Consider the following 19,727-nt stretch of genomic DNA (forward strand, 5'->3'; position numbering starts at 1 on the left):
TCCAGAATGCCCCAGATACAATGCTGACATCTAAGAACCCTTGAGCATTTTTTTCCATTAGCAGATTATAGGGATTAGTTTAGAAGTTTAGAAAGTTGACACCATGAGCCCGGAAGGGATGAACTAGAGAATGGTAATGAGAGTCTGCCAGATGAAAGGCAAGTGGGGATGAAAGGGCAAGTTAGGGAGAGTTTGCCCTGCCTGGGAGCCATCAAGGCAAGAAGATGGGTTTCTCAAAGAGCGGATTTCAGTGATAAATTCACCTTAACAGTTTAAGATTCTTCCCTACTGTGCTGGGAGAGAAGGCAGGAAACTGAAATTTGGAATTAGTAACACAGACTTTGGGATACTTTGTGTGAACAATAGAGGGAAAGCTTCAGGGCTTTGTGGCAATTGAGTACTGATCCCCTTTAATGGGGAATATTTGTGCTTTGCCTCTAACAAACGAAGCAATCCTGTTTTACTCAGTTCTTATGTTTCTTCTCTGTCTGAAGCAGCTGCAGAAGCAGCAAAAACAGCTCTATCTGCACAACTGGCTCTAGCCAGCAATTTACTCCCAAACTACTTACTGATTGGCCAGGGCACTGACAGAGGGCTGGGACAGAGCCTCTATATATTCCTAAAGGAGGCAAAGGCAGCCCCAGAGCGTGCTGAAGTTGAGTTCGGCCAGTCCCACCATCCTGTTCACTGCTTGAGCTCAAAATCCAGAAGTCAAAATGTGCAAGGGATTAGCAGCCCTACCCCACTCCTGCCTGGAAAGGTGAGATAACTGAGGTTTTTTTTTTGTTTTTGTTTTTGTTTTTTTTGGCCTCACTGGCTGTACCCAATCAAAGCCTAAGGGTGGATAGGAACCTTAGGTGCAGCTGGGCGATTTGATGCTTAAGCAGAGGTGTAATTTGTGACTGACTCAAAACCATAATAAACTCTAGTATTCTCTTTTCGGAGCTAATGCCAAGCTAGACTTTAGCAGAGGTTTCTGAAGGAGAAGTAGAAATGGGTGATAATATTGTCTCTGGGTTGGGGTACTAATAGATTTGAAATCACAGATTTTAAAACTAAAAGGGACCGCAGAGATCTTCTAGTCTAATCCTTTTGGTTACAGATAAGAAAATTGAGGCCCAAAGTCCCACAGCCAAAAAGTGTCACAGGGGGGCTTTAAACTCTGGTCCTCTGATTTCAGGATCATGTAATTTGCCCCCTCTATCAACCTGCTACATTTAGCGAATTCCAGCTCTTAAATATGGTAGCTGAGTGAGCTTGGGCAAGAGTCTTTCTGCACCTTAGCTTCCTCATTTAGGTCTCACATTGTTAGAAACAAGGCCCCAGACTCAATTTCAAAGTCTGTGATGTTTTATTGAAATGCCACCTTTTATTGAAGGACTCAGCCTTTGAACTCTCTCACTCCTTAACAGCATGAAGGAAAACTTCCTAAAAAATAGAGCTTACCCAGAAGTTAAATGGGAGAGAATGAGGTTCTCCTGCTTTCATTTAGGTTTGATGTAAAGGCAAAATTCCTAATAATCAAAACTTATCCAAGAAAAATGGAGAAAAGTGGGGTTCTTCTTCTTCAAAGAAAGACTGGATAACCACGTTACAGATGATGGAAAATGGATTCTCAATAGTTCCAGGTTAGACTAGATGGCCACTGAATTATGATTAGTATATATAATGATTATAGGGATTAGTTTAGAAGTTTAGAAAGTTGACACTAGGAGCCCGGAAGGGATGAACTAGAGGATGGTAATGAAAGTCTGCCAGATGATTGTCTAATAGCTATTATTCTATTATCTGTAAAATCTAGCCTTCACTGTGTCAATAGGAAGAGAAATGTTCTATAGAGATGGAGTCATGATCTTCCCTATAGAGTTGGGTTGAAGATCAAATAAGATAATGGGTACTCTGTCCCTATAAAGCCTTTCTTTACAAATTGAAGCTATTTTCCTTCAAGACCTGAGAGAGGGAAGTTGTCTCAATGTGAGTGGTACTTGCTACACTGTTCAAAAAAAGACAGAAAATCCTTGTTCTAGAACCCAGTAGAACATGGGCATCTCAGTTTTGATTCTGATTTTAAAACAGAAGAAATTAGAAAGGTAGCTTTGTAATAAAGGGACTTCCATCTGGACCTTTTCCAGAATATTAGTGATCACTCAGCATCAGCTATTGAGATAAAAGAAAGCCCAAATGGACACAAAAAGTGCTTATTTACCTAGCATGCTTTCTCAGGTACATGTAGCATGCCTCCAGGCTTGCCTGGGACCTTGCCAGTGCAACCTTCCATTCAGAAATGACAGGAATCTGTAGTCTCAAGATTTTATTCAAAAGAAGGAATGTGACATTGAACGCCTAAAAATTTTAACCCCATAGTTACATCTGTCCACAAGAAACTGTGGTATGTTGATGGATTTTTCCCCCCTCCTTCTATTTTCTTAATTTTGCTTTGGATAAAATCTGTCTCCCTAATTGTTTAGAGAAATTGATATGTGATCTTGACACAACTTAACAATTGCCATAAATACCTTTACTGTGTTTATATATGATTATAAAAGGGTACAAGTGATTAATAGGCATTAAATAACTTAAATTATTGTTTATATTACTTATTTGAATAGGTTATTATATTAAATTGATGTTTTAATTTATTAAATGCTTAATGGACATCCAAGAGTTCCAAGAGTTAAGCTTAACCTTTTAAATGACTTCTTTCCCAGCATTATCATAATTACTTAAACAATGATAAAATAATATAAATGGCACTTAGATATAAATAGAATGCTGAATCTGAAGGCAAAAAGATGCATGTTTGAATTCTTTTGATCCCTAGCTAATTGATCAAAGAGAAGCCACCTAACTTCTCTATACTCAAATAACTGAGACTTATCTGAGAAATTATAGATGAATTGTGGCAAGGTATGAATTGAAGTCAAGGGAGTTCCCATACTGGTGATACTTACTGCCAGTCTTTGATGAATTGAAAGAATAATAGATTGATTTTGTCCAGTCAAGCTATCTGATCAAAGAAAAGCCATCTAACTTCTCTATCCTCAAATAACTGAGACTTATCTGAGAAATCATAGATGAATTGTGTCAAGGTATGAATTGAAGTCAATTTGTGGACTAAGTAAATTCTTGATTCTAATCCTGGCTAGCATCAACAACAACTCTATTAACAGAGATGTTAGAGAAGTTTTTTCCACTTAGTATTGGTAGTGTCTCCTTCTTAAACCAATGGATAACTTGAGTTGAACACATAGGAATTAATTTCTAGGTTGAAATATAATTATACTTATTACATTAATATACTAACATATGTTGCATTAAAGCTGTATAAATTCCTGCCTTCATTGCATTGATACAGCTCCTAGCATCAGGTCTAGTTAAATCCCAAGATCTGAAAAGTAGAGATTATAAAGGGAGCAGAGTTGGAATTCGAACACAGTTCCTCCAATTCCAAATTCACTACAGATTAATTTTAGATAGCTATTTCCCTTTGTCCTTAAGAAATGTGATGAAGTTGGTAATTGGGAAGAAAGCTGTATATTAACATGCCTGGAATCTCATCTCTGATACTAGCCTCTGTGTTTCTGGGCAAATTTTCTATTTCCTAAAACATAAAATAGGAATATTGCATGAATACCTGAGGTTTCTACTTCACAGATTCTTGTTTAAAATATTATTTATCAAATGGCAACTATCATTTTTATTCCTTTTATAAACACCAACAGATTTTTTTTTTTTGGTCTGTTTTTGTGACATTTTGAAAAGGACATGATAACCAGGCATTATAAGTAGAGTTACTATCTTTGTGCCTCAATTGACAAAAGAGAAAAATCTGTAAAATGAGTGTATTGTATGAGATTTGGGGTTTAAGATTTTTGATTATTTTAAAGCTTAATCATACCAAAAAAATCCCACCCTTTTTGCAAAGGAATAGCACATCCGGAGAAAGAACAAACCAGATGTCTTAAATTTAAATGGTAGTCCTTTAATATACTAACTCAACGAGTCACTCGCCTCAGTTTCCTCATCTGTAAAATAAGCTAGAGAAGGAAATTAAAAGTTACTCCAGTATCTTTGCCAAGAAAATCCCAAATGGGGTTATGAAGAGTTGGGCATGACTGAATGACAAGAAACTAGAAGTCAATGTCAGAATTTATAGTTGGAAAAGCCTGGGTTTGGAGTCTAGCTTCCAACAGTTTATCCTCTCAAGTCTTAAGTTGCAGATGATTTGCTAGTTGATATTGGCAGAAAGAGTTTTTATATCCTCCAGACCCCAACCCCTGCCAAAATGTAAAAAGAAAAAAGAAAAAAAAATGGAACCACAGGAATCAAGCTAAGCTATAGCCTCCTGGGTAATCCCAGCCGGAGCCAGAATAGATGAGGATCTCAGAGCTGAAATGAGGGAGGTAAAACTGATGAAGCACATGAATCTTAAGGATGGAAAAATAAAAGGTTATTTAAAGGGGGTTAGAACTAGTCTCAGGCCTAGTTAGCAGGGGAGAAGTCAGTTTTTCTTTTGTTTGATATAAATCTGTGATTTCATAGAGAATTATTTCTCCAATTATATATAATAGCAGCAGCAGTAGTAGCAGCAGCAGAAGCAATAGTAACAACAGCAACAGCAATAGCAGCAACAGTAGCAGCAGCAACCGTAGTAGTAGTAGTAGTAGTAGTAATAGTAGTAGTAGTAGTAGTAGTAGTAGTAGTAGTAGTAGTAGTAGTAGTAGCAGCAATAGCTGCAATTGTAGCAGTAGTAATAATAGTGGGAATAGTAGCAGCAGCAGTAGTAGTAGCAACAGTAGTAATAGGGGAAACAACAGCAGGAACAGAAGATGTAGTAGTAGCAACAGCAGTAGCAGCAATTGTAACAGCAGTAGCAGAGTAGTAGGAATAGTAGCAGAAATAATAGCAGTAGCAGTAGTAGTAGTAATAGCAGCAGCAGCAGCAATAGTAGTAGTGGGAGTAGTAGCAGTAATAGTAAGTAGTAGGAGTAGCAGTAATAGTGGTAACAGCAACAACAGCAGCAGTAGCAACAATTGTAGCAACAGCAGCAGCAGTAGCAACAATTGTAGCAGAAGCAGCAGCAGTAGCAACAATTATAGCAACAGCAGCAGCAGTAGCAACAATTGTAGCAGCAGCAGTAGTAGGAGTAGCAATATCAGTAGCAGCAGCAGCAGTAGTAGCAGTAGCAGTAGTAGCAACAATTGTAGTAGCAGCAGCAGCAGCAGTAGTAGCAGTAGTAGTGACAACACCACCAAAAACTAGCACTTATATGACATTCAAGGTTTGCATACCACTTTATCAATATGACCTCATTTTATTCTCACAACAATGCTGGAAGGTAGGTGCTATAATTATCTCCATTGTATGGATGAGACAAGTGAGGTTAATAATCACACAGCTAAAAAGTATCTGAAGACAGATTTGAATTCAACAGTGAAGTGGGGCTAGGGAGGAGTGGGGGAGAGAGGGTGCGCTGGATATAATGCTAGACCTGGAGTCAAGAAGATCCAAGTTCAAATGTGACATCAGATACTAACTAGCCCTATGTGACACTGAGCAAGTCACTTCACCCTGTTTGATTCAGTTTCTTCATCTATAAAATGCAGTGGAGAGGGAAATATCCAATCCCTCTAGTATTTTAGCCAAGAAAGCCCCAAATGGGGTCATGAAAAGTCTGACCTGAGTGAAGCAATTGAACAACAAAAACCATTCAGTCTCCAGCCCTGGGGCTCTCTCAATGTACTGTGCACTTTTGTATGTATGGGAAACACCTTTCAGTAATTCAGACCTATAATTTCTAATCTTAGAGAGTAACCTGAGGCCCCAAGTGACAAGTAATTTGTTCAAGTCACACAACAAAGAGGCTATGGGGTTTGAATTTGAACTCGGATCTCCAAACTCCAAGTCCAGGGCATTTTCCTATTCAACCCTCTTTCCTCCTGGATCATTGGACCGGCTGAACTAAGTTCAGAGCATCCCAGACTCACTCTTGCTATGTTTTATGCAAACAAGACTACAGTTCTATAATAGAAGCCCAGGAAAATTGTGGGGAAGGAAGGGACATAAATTGCTACAGAACAAAAAAGAGAGAAAGATGTGAAGAGATGACAAATCAGTTTAATTAAGGTCTTAGAGTTTTGTTGTTGGATCTTTTGCTTTGTTTGAAATAAAAATATTAGGAGGGTGTTATCTGTACTTGCCTATTACAAAGTTTGATCCATCAAACAACATTTATTAAGCACCTATTATGCCTCAGGCATTCAGCTAAGCTCTAGGGATACCAAAAAAAAAAAAAAAAAAAAAAAAAAAAAAAAAGTAAAAGTTAGTCCTAGACCTCAAGGAGTTTACAATCAACTGAGAGGGACAAAGGGGAAACTATGGTAAACAAAGTAAGTTAAATACCAGAAAAGGCAGCTGGATGGTTCTTCCAATAAAGGTGGGGAAAACATTCCCTCTTATACTGAAACAGAATATTTACATAAGTGGATTTTTTTGTTTGGCTGTTTCTCCTTGTTAAAAGGGAGGAATCCATGCTGAGGTAGAAGTAGAAAAGGAAGAGGGAATGGATTGGGGATTTTACTGGTAGGGCAATCTCAGGTGAAAATACTCCCTGCCCTAAAGCAGGATGGCCAGCAACTTTCTCTGTAGTTTACAGGGAGCTAACTTAGAGAACTCACTCAGTGATGGGCAAAGGACTTGAGATATAGCATCTTGATCACTGATCCTGCATTTTTACTGTGAAATGCATGGTGTGGATGCCCATGAACATCATATATATACCATCTATGCTCCGTATACATACATACATACACATATATGTATATATGGGTGTGTGTATATTAACATATATATTTATAATATATTAACATAATACTGAAATTCCAGGTCCATTTTCTCTTCTCCCACCCCTTCCCCTTCCATTGATTCCTCCCATGTAACAAAGAAAACCAATCAGAGATCTGTTATCTGACAGTACATGCTGTCTTTTGCCCTAGCAACAAGAGAAAGGAATTATGAAAAACATTTAATGTTATAATGAAACATAGAATACTTACAGAAATGACTTTTTAGTAAAAATGTTTAATATTTTTTAAAAAATGAAGCAGTGGGAGCAACTGTTTCTGGATTAGAATTTTGATTCTGCTTCATTTCCTGTATGTCTTTGGACAAATCATTCCCCCTGTCTGGGTCTGACTTTCCTCATCTCTTGAAAATGAGTGAGTCTGAACCAGCTACCTTCAAAAGACCCTCTAGCCTAAGTCTGTGACTTCTATGATTTGATGCAGCGTTGAGGATTTTCTAACAAGGACCCTCAGAGCCTTATAACATCTAGGACAAAAACAAACATAGTCCATTGTTCTGGACTCTCCAATTTTACCACCTCTTCCTGGATTTGGATTATACTAATTTTGTACATGTATTGCCATAGTACTCAACACCAGAAGAAAAACAATAATAAAAATTAAGCAAATTACTTGCATGAAAGGGAAGTCATTTCTGTTCTCCTCTAATCTCCCACTCAAAAATTTCAGAAAGCTCCTTAAGCCTGATCTTATTTCATCATTGTGATTTGGGGACCCTTTTAAGCAGTCACTGTACAAGCTTCCATATGTTCTAGCCACGTCTACTCTATCCCTGGACGCCTCCACCCAAAGAACATCCTGTTCAGATTGTATAAAAACTATATTATAGAAGAGTTTGGAGGAGGGAGGGATGCTAAAGAGGTATGCTTTGGGGAAAATATGGCGTAACAGCATTCTCTTCCCAGTATGTACCACCCCCACATGATAGTGTTGAAACAGATGGAGTTTCAACATTTCCCTCATATCTTCAGCATAGTATCTTCCTGTCCTTCCCACTTTCACCTTGACATCTATACCTATATTTGGTAGATACCCCAACTACAAAGTTATCACCTTTTCTTCTTTCAGCTCTTCCGAGCTCCCCACCCCCATTCTCCTTGTTCTGTTTCCCCTACTTCTCCAACATAAATTGAGATTCAGATTCTCATTGTAAGGCTGCCAACTTTCCCCTGAACCTGACCTGATTATAAGTTCCTCATCTCAACCCTGTTTTTGAGATCAAAACAAAGGGGGTGGGGAGAGGGAGGACATTTAATAAGGATATGATAAAAGACTTCAAGAGATCATTTGAAGGAGCTGGAAATATTTTATCTGGAGAAGACTTAGTGGGAGACATGATGGTACTTCATTATTTGAAGGACTGTCATGTGGAAGGCACATGGAACTTGTCTTGCTTAGATATGGAGAGCAGAACTCGAAGCAAAGAATAGAAGTTAAAAAGACAGATTTAAGCTTATAAGAATAATTCAGGTCAACTAGGTGGCTCAGTAGATAGAACACTAGACTAGAGTCAGGAGGAGCAGAGTTCAAATCTAGCCTCTGACACTTGCTAGCTCTGTGACTCTGGGCAAGTCACTTAACCCTGTTTTCCTCGGTTTCCTCATCTGTCAAATGAGCTGAAGAAGGGAATGGCAACCACTACAAATATCTCTGCCAAGAAAACCCCAAAAGGCTGATGAAGAATCAGAAATGAATTCTTATATTCTCAATATCAAGGCTCAATAACAAGAAAAACTCCCTAAGAATTTGCTCAGCCCTCATTGTTCTTTATGCAGACTCTGAGTAACAACTTGTGTGGTATTATATATGGGGTTCTCATTCAATTCAGAGTTGGACATTATGGATGGCTTCCAAAGTTCCTTCCAAATCAAGGAATCTAAAGTTCTGTGAAATATTTGCCACCATGTGGCTGACACATCAAGGTGTATTGGAATGGCAATACTGCACTTGAAGTTCCATGACCTGAATATGAGCCTCTGTTCCATCCTTATGGGGAAGGAAATAAACATATATTAAATACCTAAGGATCTGTGCCAGGCACTTTACTAAATGCTTTAAAAATATAATTTCATTTGATCCTCACAACAATTCTAGGGGGTAGATATTAATCATTATTATCCTTATTTTACAGTTCAGATAACTGAGACAAACAGAGATTGAGGAACTTATCCACACAGTTGATAAGTGCCTGAGGTTACATTTGAATCCAGGTTTTCTTGACTCCAGATCCTGTGCTCTATGCATACTAGTGACACCTTGCCCTATGTGATACCAAGTTACCTTTTCTTACTAAATCTCAATTTAATCTCTAGGTTAGACTTGATATCTCTATTCTCTTCCAGCTCTTTCACATTAATCATCATGGCAATATTGCTGTTACTGTGTACAATGTTTTCTTGGTTCTGCTCACTTCATTTTGTATCAGTTCATATAAGTCTTTTCATGTTTTTCTGAATTCATCTTGCTTATCATTTTTTAGAGCACAATAGTATTTCTATCACAGACATATATCATAACTTGTTCAGCCATTCTCCAGTTGATGGACATCCCCTCAATTTCTTTCATATTTTTGCAAAAAGCTGTCATAAGTATTTTTTTTCATAGATAAAACAATGGGTACTTTCCCTCTTTTCTTTGATCTCTTCGAAATACAAACCTAATAGTGATGTTGCTAAGTAGGAGAGTATCCACATTTATATATACCCTTTGGGCATAGTTCCAAACTGCTCTCAAGAATGGTTGGACCAGTTCATAATTCCACCAATAATACATTTAGCATCCCACTTTTCCCACATCCTCTTCAACATTATCATATTCCTTTTCTGTTGTATTTGTCAATATGATAGGTTTAAGATAGAACCTCAGTTCTATCAATTTGCATTTGCTTAATTATAAATGATTTTAAGGAAATATTTTATAAACCTTAAATCTAATACATTCACTACAATTTGTTTGATATATCTGTTTGTAATGAAGCTGTCATTTTTTCAATATAGATAATATGCTGCAACCTCCTTATACCCACCATGCAGCTTTCTGTCACCCTTTGAATCATGAACAATTGTGATTCTTCTTGGGATTGGAGTATTTAATGATTCTTAGAACCATAGCTTCAAAGGGAGAATGTAGGTGTAAAAAAGATGTACTTTCCTGTGTGGGAGCAGCCTATGATCATTGAAAATGTTCTGCAGCTATTCTAATGTAACCTAGCCTCTGTCTCCCTCCTATTCAATTGTTGATTTACCTCAGATAGATTCTGAACCTAAACAAAAAAAAAAAAAAGATGTTTTAAAATATGGACATATACTCTTCTTTTTGTGTGTCATTGACTTCTATGATGAAGGCAGGGCTTTTTCAGAGTGTTTTTCAAGAAATAAAATGCAGGGGATTACAAAGGAAACAAATTATATTGAAATACACTTACTAAAATAAATAAATAATAAATCCACAGATCCCAGGCTAAATTCTCCTTGTTTAAGAGCAGGGAAGGCCTCTTGGATGAGTCCTGTAATGCCTACCTGCAATCCATATAATGACTCAAGAGTCTGGCTCTATCTATGTCTGGGTTTGTACCTCTGTCTCTTATCCCTCTTCTTTTCTCTTCCCTCTTTTGGAAAATCAGTTTTATTTTTTAAAAAAGAATTTAAATATTTCACATAACATTATTCACATACTTAGATAAATCTGTGATTTCAGTGATATCAGTATTGTCTTCATGATGCAAATCACTACTCTTCCACAACTACCAACCCTGTGAGTGACTCTGGCTATAGAGGAACCCTTCAACATTCTAAGGGACCTTGCATGGTTTCCAGTTCTCTTGACAAAATAAGTCATGAAACCAGTGGAGGATGTGAGCTATTTAAGCCATCCTTCGTTCTATCCATTTGACAGTCTGTCTTTTTTCCTCCTCCTGCTTCTCCTCTTTCTCCTCCTCCTTCTTCTTCCTTTTCTTCCTCCTTCTTCTTCCTCCTCTTCCTCTTCTCTCTCTCTCTCATGTATACACACATGCACACACACATATGTTTATATTATCATTCATTTTTTGGATAATAAACATTCTTTTCAACCAGTTCTTCTTTGCAATTCTTTATTTATATGCTATGTCTTATGCACATTCATTTTGTGCCTTTCTATTGCCCTCTGAGTATTAATTATTCTCAGAAAACAACTCAGAAAGCCAATAGTTATGTTTTTCAATGTAAACATTTACATCTTGGCAATCAGCAAATGATACAAATTAGGACTTGATTTATTTTTTTCTTGATTATTTAAGATTCAATGCTAGAGAAAATTCTAATAATGTAGATTAAGCTTGAAAGTATTTCATGGATACTTTTTTAAATCAAAGAAACAGTTGTTAAACATTTAGCAGCATACAACCAATTTTGTTTCATGACTCAAATCTATAAATTAAAACAGGTTTAATATTGTGATTAAATAGATAGACCCTTATTTTAGGGAAAGTTTTGGAACACTACAATTCCATATGCAACACAGTCCAAATCTTTTTTCTGTTTCATTTGGAGCTGACATCATTGTGCATTTATATTGTCTATTTAAAATATATAAAATTGAAATATGTGCTTGAGGTATCCAACTAATGGAAAACCCTAGTCTAGACAATATTTCATCCTGTAACATTAAAACTAAAGCAACATTTCTACTCTACTCACCCCATCCCTGATAAAATTTAAAAGAAAAAAAAAAACCGTCTAGTATTGAGCTAGTGGGTTGTAAAGCCCAACATACCTCCTAGGCAAGACACTTCTTTGTGAGTAGACAAGGACTTTGAAGCTTTGTGAGAAATCAAATGCCATGCAACTGTTCCCAAAGGCAATTCCTTCAAGTATAAGTCACAAAGGATTTCTACTCCCTGCTACCAATAATAGCATAACTAGGCCTTGGTTGCCTTAATTTATTGCCCTTTTCTCAATATCACTGAGGTATAGCTCAAAATGTTGAATTCCCAGTTTTTGTTTTTGTTTTAAATATCTTTAATTCTCTGGTAAATGTCCTTATTCTTCTTAATCCTTTGGAAGGTAAAAAGGTAAGCATTCCCAATCTGAGTTTGAAAGAAGTTTTTGCTTGCACGAAAATGATTGGTTTCATTTCATCTACGATGGTGGATTGAGTTCTAGACTAGAAAACTTAGGTTTAAATATTGTCTTAGAAACTAGCATATATGAGGCAACTATATAGCACAATAGATAGAGCACTGAACCTGAACTCAGAGAGATCTGAGTTCAAATTTGATCTCAGATACTTAGCATTTGCTAACTGTGCCTTGCCAAAGCATAAAAAAAGAAACTAGAGTATATGTCCATAAATCACTTATTAATTTCTATAAACCTTAATTTCCTTAGCTATAAAATAGATAAATAATACCTACTTCTAATTGTTTTCATCAGAATCACAGGAGATATTGTATATAAAGGACTTCATAAGCCTTAAAAAGTTATATAAATTTGGTAAATGTATTTTGTATCAGGTCTGTGATTTCATTATTTTAAGAACTTAGGAACAGGAATCACCTTTAATATTAAAAGAGGGAAAGAATGTTTGAGATTAATCTGATATTTATTCATTCATCCATTCATTTGTTTATTTTTAGCAAGGCTAGAGGGCTTCTAAAGTTTTTGGAAACTAGGGAGAAAAAGAGTTAAAAGGCTAGTTCTGCACATTTTTCTAAAGATGGCATCCATTAGCTTTCAGGTCAATTTCAGGAATTCCTAGATTTGAAGATCTCTTTGTCCCAACTTGTTTAACAAAGAAACTACCTTTGACTTAAATTCATAATCAAAGCAAATACTACTTTGCCTTGCAGACTATTTAAGTTTACCCTATATAGAGAATTATAGGAGGCCAGCACATAATACGCACTTTTGCTAGCATCAATGATTTAGTAGAAATCCAAATATTAAGAGAATTTAGAGATGTAATACAATACCCGTTCTTGACCTCAATTACATTCTGAATACCACTGGCAATCTGGTGAAGATTTTGTACTTCTCAGAATAATATTTTCAAGTCCATAAAGTAAAATATATAGGAATATAATGAAGACCAGTGATGAAATACTATCAAGATATTTAAAACAAAAACAAGATCATGGGTCATTAGGTTAAAAGCTATTGCAAAGGATTCTTCCTATTCAACTCTTTCATTTTAGACACAAGGAAATGTCATTATAGAGAAAGTAAATAGTTTATTCAGTGTCACTCAGATAACAGAGCTAAGACTTGAGCACAGTCTTCCAACAGCAGAATATTTCCCCCCACCATGCTACTGCAGTTTATTGTCTCACTCATGTAATTTATTCCTTATCTCTAGGAAGAAACACACGGTATCCTGGGAGAAATTTTTTTTTCCAGGAAGTTCATATATTTCATTTTGGGGAACCAGTCTTAATGGTGTTTTTCTGAGTTGCAGAAATCCAGAGAAATAAGCATTAATTAATTCAGTCAGAGCTAGTCATTATGAACATGAACCAGATCAAGGCTGGAGGCCAAGAGATAAGAGGTCTTCAATTTCCTCCTCTTTTTTCAAGTTACATCAGTTTTCAGAAAAACTGGGCCAACAGTGTATCTTAAAGATTGAAACACAAAGAAAAGAAAAAAAGCAAACTATGTGCTCTATTATTCCTGATCATCTGGGCAAATGATTCTCAAAACCCACAAATGAGCCTTGTATCACTGATTAAGAACATTGCCAAGAATTTGGCTTAGGTTTTGGGCCTGCCCCTTTGTAGGTTGTCTGACCAACCTAACTCCCCTCTGTAGAAAGGATCCTTAGCAATTGCCAACATTTGACCCTCTCATTTTTCAGTTGAGAAAACTGAAGACCAAAAAGGTGAAGTGCTATGAGAATTATAGTTTGGTAGAATTTCATCTTTTATGTTTAATCATTTCCTCATACCACTTTCAATTTTTCTTTAAAGATCACAAAGAAAATGTCTAACTTTGTGGAAGTATATTATAGCTTGAATTAAAAGTACAAAATATATCACTTAACCTATCCTGACCTCAGTTTTCTTATTTATAAAATTATGTGGGATTTGGATGAAGCTACTTTTTTGGTTTCTTTAACCCCTTAAGTCTTTAACCTTGTGTTTCTCTTTAATTTTGGTATAACACCAGAGGATTCAAAGTCTTAACATCTGATTTCAAGTCTGACCCTTTGCCACTAAATAGCTGTATGACAGTGGAGGATTGAATAAAGAAAATTCTGAGAGACAGAGTTTCTATGTAAATTATAATCAGTTTTATGGACCACAACTAGCAAGTAGTTAACAAAAGATACTTGTTGTCCTCTCAAACATTAGGGATGATAACTATTTCTTAACACTTATATGCCCTTGGAAGAGTGGGTGCTCTAGCATATGGCAATCAGCTCTGATTGGTTAACAAGTAATGAGAAGAATGAATATTTTAATAAGAAGTGGATCTATTCTAATGAGGGAATGAGGGATGTGCCTTTGATTATGTCATTTACTTCCAAACCACCCCCAATCTTGGGGAATGTAATCAAAGAATTTACCTCACTATCCAAACCTGCTTGCTCCCTTCCTCCCTTCCTCTCTCCTTCCCTTTCTCCTTCCTTAATTGATTTGTAAATTCTTTGTAAAGTTTTCTAGTTGGGTGGGGCAACAACTCCACTTAGACAAGATAATCTAGGTGGGGTCAATTTTTGGGAAGTGGGGCCATTTTGTTGTGTTAATTCATTTAAGTCATAAAATTGAATTTCCTTGATTCCCCCTTTGGAATTTTCTTGGTAAAGATACTGGAGTGGTTTGTTATTTTCTTCTCCAGGTCATTTATAGATGAGGAAATTGAGACAAACAGAATGAAGTTACTTATTCAGGGTTACATAGCTAATGAATATCTGAGACACAGGAAGACCTGACTACAACGTCAGTGCTCTATCCACTGAGCCCACTTTGCTACTCCTTTTTCCTTTTATGCATTCCGTGCTTTAGCTAAACTGCCCTGTTGACCACATCTTTGTCCCCTTTGTTCATGTTGGTTCCTATAAATAGAACATCTTCCTGTTCTGCTTTATCTATATCTTTACTTATCTTTTGAAATTCAAAGAAGATCACCTCCTCCATGAAGTCATCTTTACACAGCACTTTGCCACACTCTTCTGTAACACACTTATCATGAAATTTCTTTTAATAACATTTTTTTCTCACCAGAGCTAGACTATAAACTCCAGGAAGGCAGGAAATGACGCCTTATCTAAATTATCTCCCAGAACTTTACTGGATCAATGTTCTTGACACAGTAAATCATTAATAAATGTTTATTAGATAAATGAACTAGAGGAATGTGGAAACAAATGCTTGTAGAATGTGGAATCTGCAAAAGATCACTGACTCCAACCCCATCATTTTATGGGTGAGGAGGCAAAGACCTAAAGGGGGAATTTCTCAAAGTCATATAACTAGTCAGTGAGCTTGGGCTGGGACCCAGCTCTCAATATGATATTTCTTGGTAGTGACTTACTGAGTTCATGTCAGTAAAGCCAGAGACAATTATAAAAGTTCATGCCAAATACAGAACACATGGATCATCAACATATTTTAATATACTGGTAACCCCCAACCTTAGCTTATTTGTCAACCTTAGCAAGGTATTTGAGCAACTTGTTAACACTGACTGCTTTTGGACTGGCTATGGTTAACCCTACCAAGTAGAAATCCATCAAGCTTTATAGATTTGTAGAATGTTAGAAACCAGAAAGTCATCCAAGTTAATTATTTTATTTTATTTTTTTTTTTTAAATTAGTTACTATTTGTTGTCTCCCCCTCCTATTTCTCCTGTTTGCCATTGAAAAGGGGGAGGGGGGACAATTAAAATACTTGCAACAAATATTTATAGTCAAGTCAAACAACTTTCCATATTAGTTACATGCAAAATGTCTCTTATTGTGTCTCCAATCTATCATTTTTATATCAGGAAGTGACAAGCAAGCTTCATCCTTCTCCACAATTGTGATTGATTATCCCACTGATCAGAGTTCTTATAGCTTTCTAAATGGTTGATTTTTACAACATTATTGCTAGTATATTTCTGTTCACTTTATTCTTCCTTCCCTCCTTCCTTTCCTCTCTCCTTCTCTCCAGCCTCCCCTCCTTTATTCTTCCCTTCCTTCCCTCTCTCCCTCCTTCTCTACTTCCCTTCTTCTCACCTCCTTTCCTTCCTTCTTCCCTCTCCTCCTTCCTTTTTGTAAGGAAATTAGAATTTTAATTTCAGAAAAGGAATACAAATTACAAAAGACACAACATTTTTCTAGTATTTTACAATAAATAAGATCTCTCACTGTGAAAATTAGTTAGCAATTTTATTAAATTGTTAAGGCCATTTTAGTAAAAATCTAGTTTAATATGTAAGAGAACAATTTCATTATCTAGTTTTAGTAGTAAAAAAAAAAAAAAGGCAACTTAAAGGGGCCAAATGAATGGACAAGGTAAAAATAATTTTGTAACTACCAAGAAGTCAACATCAAATTTTTATCCTGCCCAAAATCTACAAAGTCACATCCAAAGAATACCCTGACCAGAGTTACTGTGCAACACAGGCAGAGGAGGATCAGGAGGAGCAGAGGGATGTTGGATAGGAAAGACAGTGCATAAGAGTCAGACATCATAGAGATAACAGTATTAAGCACAAGTTGAACTGAGTACACTTGTCATTTATAGGATGTTCATGATGCTCCAGGAATGGGGACCTTGAACCATTCTTACAAAATCTATAAAAAAAAATACTTCACCTAAAATGAAGCAATAAAAAAGTCAAATAACCACAAGAGATCCTTTGTTGATGTTAGCTATATCTAAAACTTTGGCTTTTACAAAGAAACACGTGCCCTAAGGTACAGTGAAGCAATCTGACGGTGTGGGGAAGAACTTGCTTATCAGAACAACATCATTGTGAGAGTAGATAGAATGACTCTCTTGCAAGGGACTAGTCTTTTAAGGTAAGCAGTGAACATGTTCATTGTACTGGGTATCCAGTTCCAACAAGTAAATCCCATAGCCACATGGATAAGAAATTGTTTAATCATCAGCATACTAAACCCGGAGTCAGGAAGACTCATCTTTCTCAGTTCATATGTGGTCTCAGACATTTACTAGTTGTGTGACCTTGAGCAAATCATTTACCCTATTTACCTGAGTTTCCTCACCCGTAAAATGAACTGGAGAAGGAAAGTCCAGACAACAACTCTTTAGCCTGCAGATCCCAGAGGTCACAAAACAGAAGCTGAAAGATGGGTCAGCAGGCTGCTGTGAGAAAGAGCAAGAGACAGATCTGGCCACCACAGCTACATGATTCCCTTTGTGCTGCCACCTCTCATCTGGGTTCATGAAGCCCAGATTGTCTCCAGTTCACTCCTCACTTTCAACCCAAACTGGGCTGCTGGACCCAAAGAGGAACCTGACATATATCATACCAATACTGACACATCCCAGTCCCAGTTCACTGGCTTCCTCTTCAGTCACAACCAACCCATTTCATCATTTCTTAGAATATAGTAACTGCCTCTTTATTCTATAAGGAGGACACTAATATCAAGAGATGGAGTGACTGATGTTAAAATCCAGGTTTCTTTACTCCCAGTTCAGTGATCTTCCCACTACATCACCCCCTCCTCAGTCTTACACTTTGTATTCAAAAGAAATTATAGAAATACTACTGTTTTAAGATAGCAGGGCACCCAATAGGTATGTAATGTTGAAAATACTATACATTCTCTAACTAGTAAATGAGGGAAGTAAGGTGCTTTCTTATACATTCACCAATTCTGTTCTTTTCTCCTTCCCATCTTTTTTCTCCATGCTTTTCTTAACCTAACCCTTTATCATTTCAATCCATCGGGATTGACCCTCATGCTTGACCATTCATAAACTATGAAGCTGTTCAACCAGGAACACATGGAACATGAACGTGAAGCAAAAGACTTGGCAAATATCAAGTGCTCTTCTATACAAATATGTATTAACTGACTTGGAGCCAAGGATCACATTTTAACATAGTCTGGTGTAGAACATCTGTTCTATGATGAGGCCATGGGAATCCAGGAAGCACAGAAAATGCAAGATGTTCCATTAAAAAATGTAGTTCCCTGAGCTATTCCTCATGGGTCAGGGTAAATATTCTAAATGATGGTTATTTCAGCAGAGAGATATCTCAGACAGTAGGAGCTGTGACTCATTGATCTTTTAGGACAAGATTGAGGAGAGGTCCCATTTGGGATAACAAGCAAGATTACCTTCTCATCTGCTGGGACTGTCTGGGAAACAAGTGACCAGGGATTTAGACTTTCTTCCCAAATCCAAATCTATTAAACCCAGGTCATTTTAAATATATGCATATAACCCCTGGGATTTCTTGTTGTTGGACTGAAGGGAAAATACATTGGGAGTTAAAAGCAGAGTCCTCTGTTTTTTTTTTTTTTGTTTTTTGTTTTTTTTTTTAAATACACAAACTGAAAGGAAAATTGAGGCTTAATGTAAGAGAAGGGAACAATTTTTCTATCATTAAGAGAAATGTGGGTTGATGTTTTTTTTTTCCCATTTTAGCAAATACTTTCCTGTTTCCTTCTTTCATCTTTTATATTTTATAAGGGTCTTTCCTTTTTATCTGACACTACTTTAAAAAGTTTCTCTTAAAACTATGTCAATTAGAATTTCCTTCTCAAGTATTTTTCTGAGGAATTACAAAGTGTCTGGGTTATTATTATTATTTTTTTACATTATTATCTTCTTAGTTTCTCACTCTATATTCTACTGTGTGCAGTACAGGTCTAGTCTGACCTTGTTTAATCTCTGCCACAACATTTGATATATTATTATTCTGAGTTCTGAGTGCAGAAAGCTAGGTTGAAGCTGGGTGGTAAGATTAGCTTCTGCAGGGGGCACTAATGGAATACTCTTGTATTGGATGGGGCCCAGCATGACAAGCTGAGTACAGAAAAGATCTCTAGATGACTTCTCTCATCCTTGGCAAGCATGTTGATGGAAAGATAGATTCTATTCTCTGGGATATGATAAGGACATTTTTCTTTTCCTGCTTCAGCATTTTGACTCATATATATTTTTTTTCTTTTTTTTAAATAAAATTTAAATAAAAAACTAAATCCTTAAGGATCATCTGCTCCAAACTTACTAATTTAGAGATGAGTAAACTGAGGTCTAGAGAAGTTGAAAAACCACAAAGATAGTAAGTGGAAGAACCAGGAGTCCCAAAGGACCTACAAGGTCCATTTTTTGTTGTTGTTGTTTTTCACTAGACCAGGCTCATTTGCCTTCCAATCATTTTATGATGTGCTACATCTTCAATAGTTCCCATATGGAGGTTCTTCAATGTTGATAAAGCACCTATAACATGTAGATATTAATTCTGTCAAGTCCTTCAAGTAAAATAATTTATAGACCTTCTCCCCTCTCAAAGTTGCTAAGCATGATTATCTTACCAAATAAGCTTTGAAAATAGTTTTCTGGGCTGAATTCCCAGTTTATTATAGGAAAGCATTCTATAAATGCAGCTACTACTGAGGAGTAGAGGGTAGAGGGCTATGGGTAGGGAGCAGGAGCTTGTCACTGAATAGAAAATAAGTTCAATCTCTATTCCTCCAGGGAAGACCCATCTTTAACATCAACTGGAACTAGAAGACTTGGAGTTGTTGAAAACATTGTAGGTATAAGAAGGATCAGGGACTTCCCCATTTTTATCTTTGGATTTCCAGTATCTAGCTCATAGGAGGCACTTAATGACTCTTTCTTTCCCGTCTAACATAGGCATCAAATCCTTTCATAAAATCTACATATCTCTCATGTGTCTTTTACTCTTTTCCCACAA

At 36.5% G+C, this 19,727-nt stretch overlaps 1 protein-coding gene across 1 annotated transcript in view; it reads left to right on the top strand.

Moving 5' to 3' along the window:
- Positions 1-629: 629 nt before the first annotated feature.
- RGS5 (regulator of G protein signaling 5) overlaps positions 630-19,727 on the top strand; it is an 85,737-nt gene continuing 66,639 nt past the window's right edge. The window contains exon 1 of the mRNA XM_051999148.1: positions 630-760. Coding sequence (XP_051855108.1) covers positions 717-760 — 44 coding nt within the window. The 5' untranslated portion in view covers positions 630-716. The remainder of the gene's footprint in view (positions 761-19,727) is intronic.

This window comes from Antechinus flavipes, chromosome 4 (assembly GCF_016432865.1).
Source record: "Antechinus flavipes isolate AdamAnt ecotype Samford, QLD, Australia chromosome 4, AdamAnt_v2, whole genome shotgun sequence".
Taxonomy (NCBI): domain Eukaryota; kingdom Metazoa; phylum Chordata; class Mammalia; order Dasyuromorphia; family Dasyuridae; genus Antechinus; species Antechinus flavipes.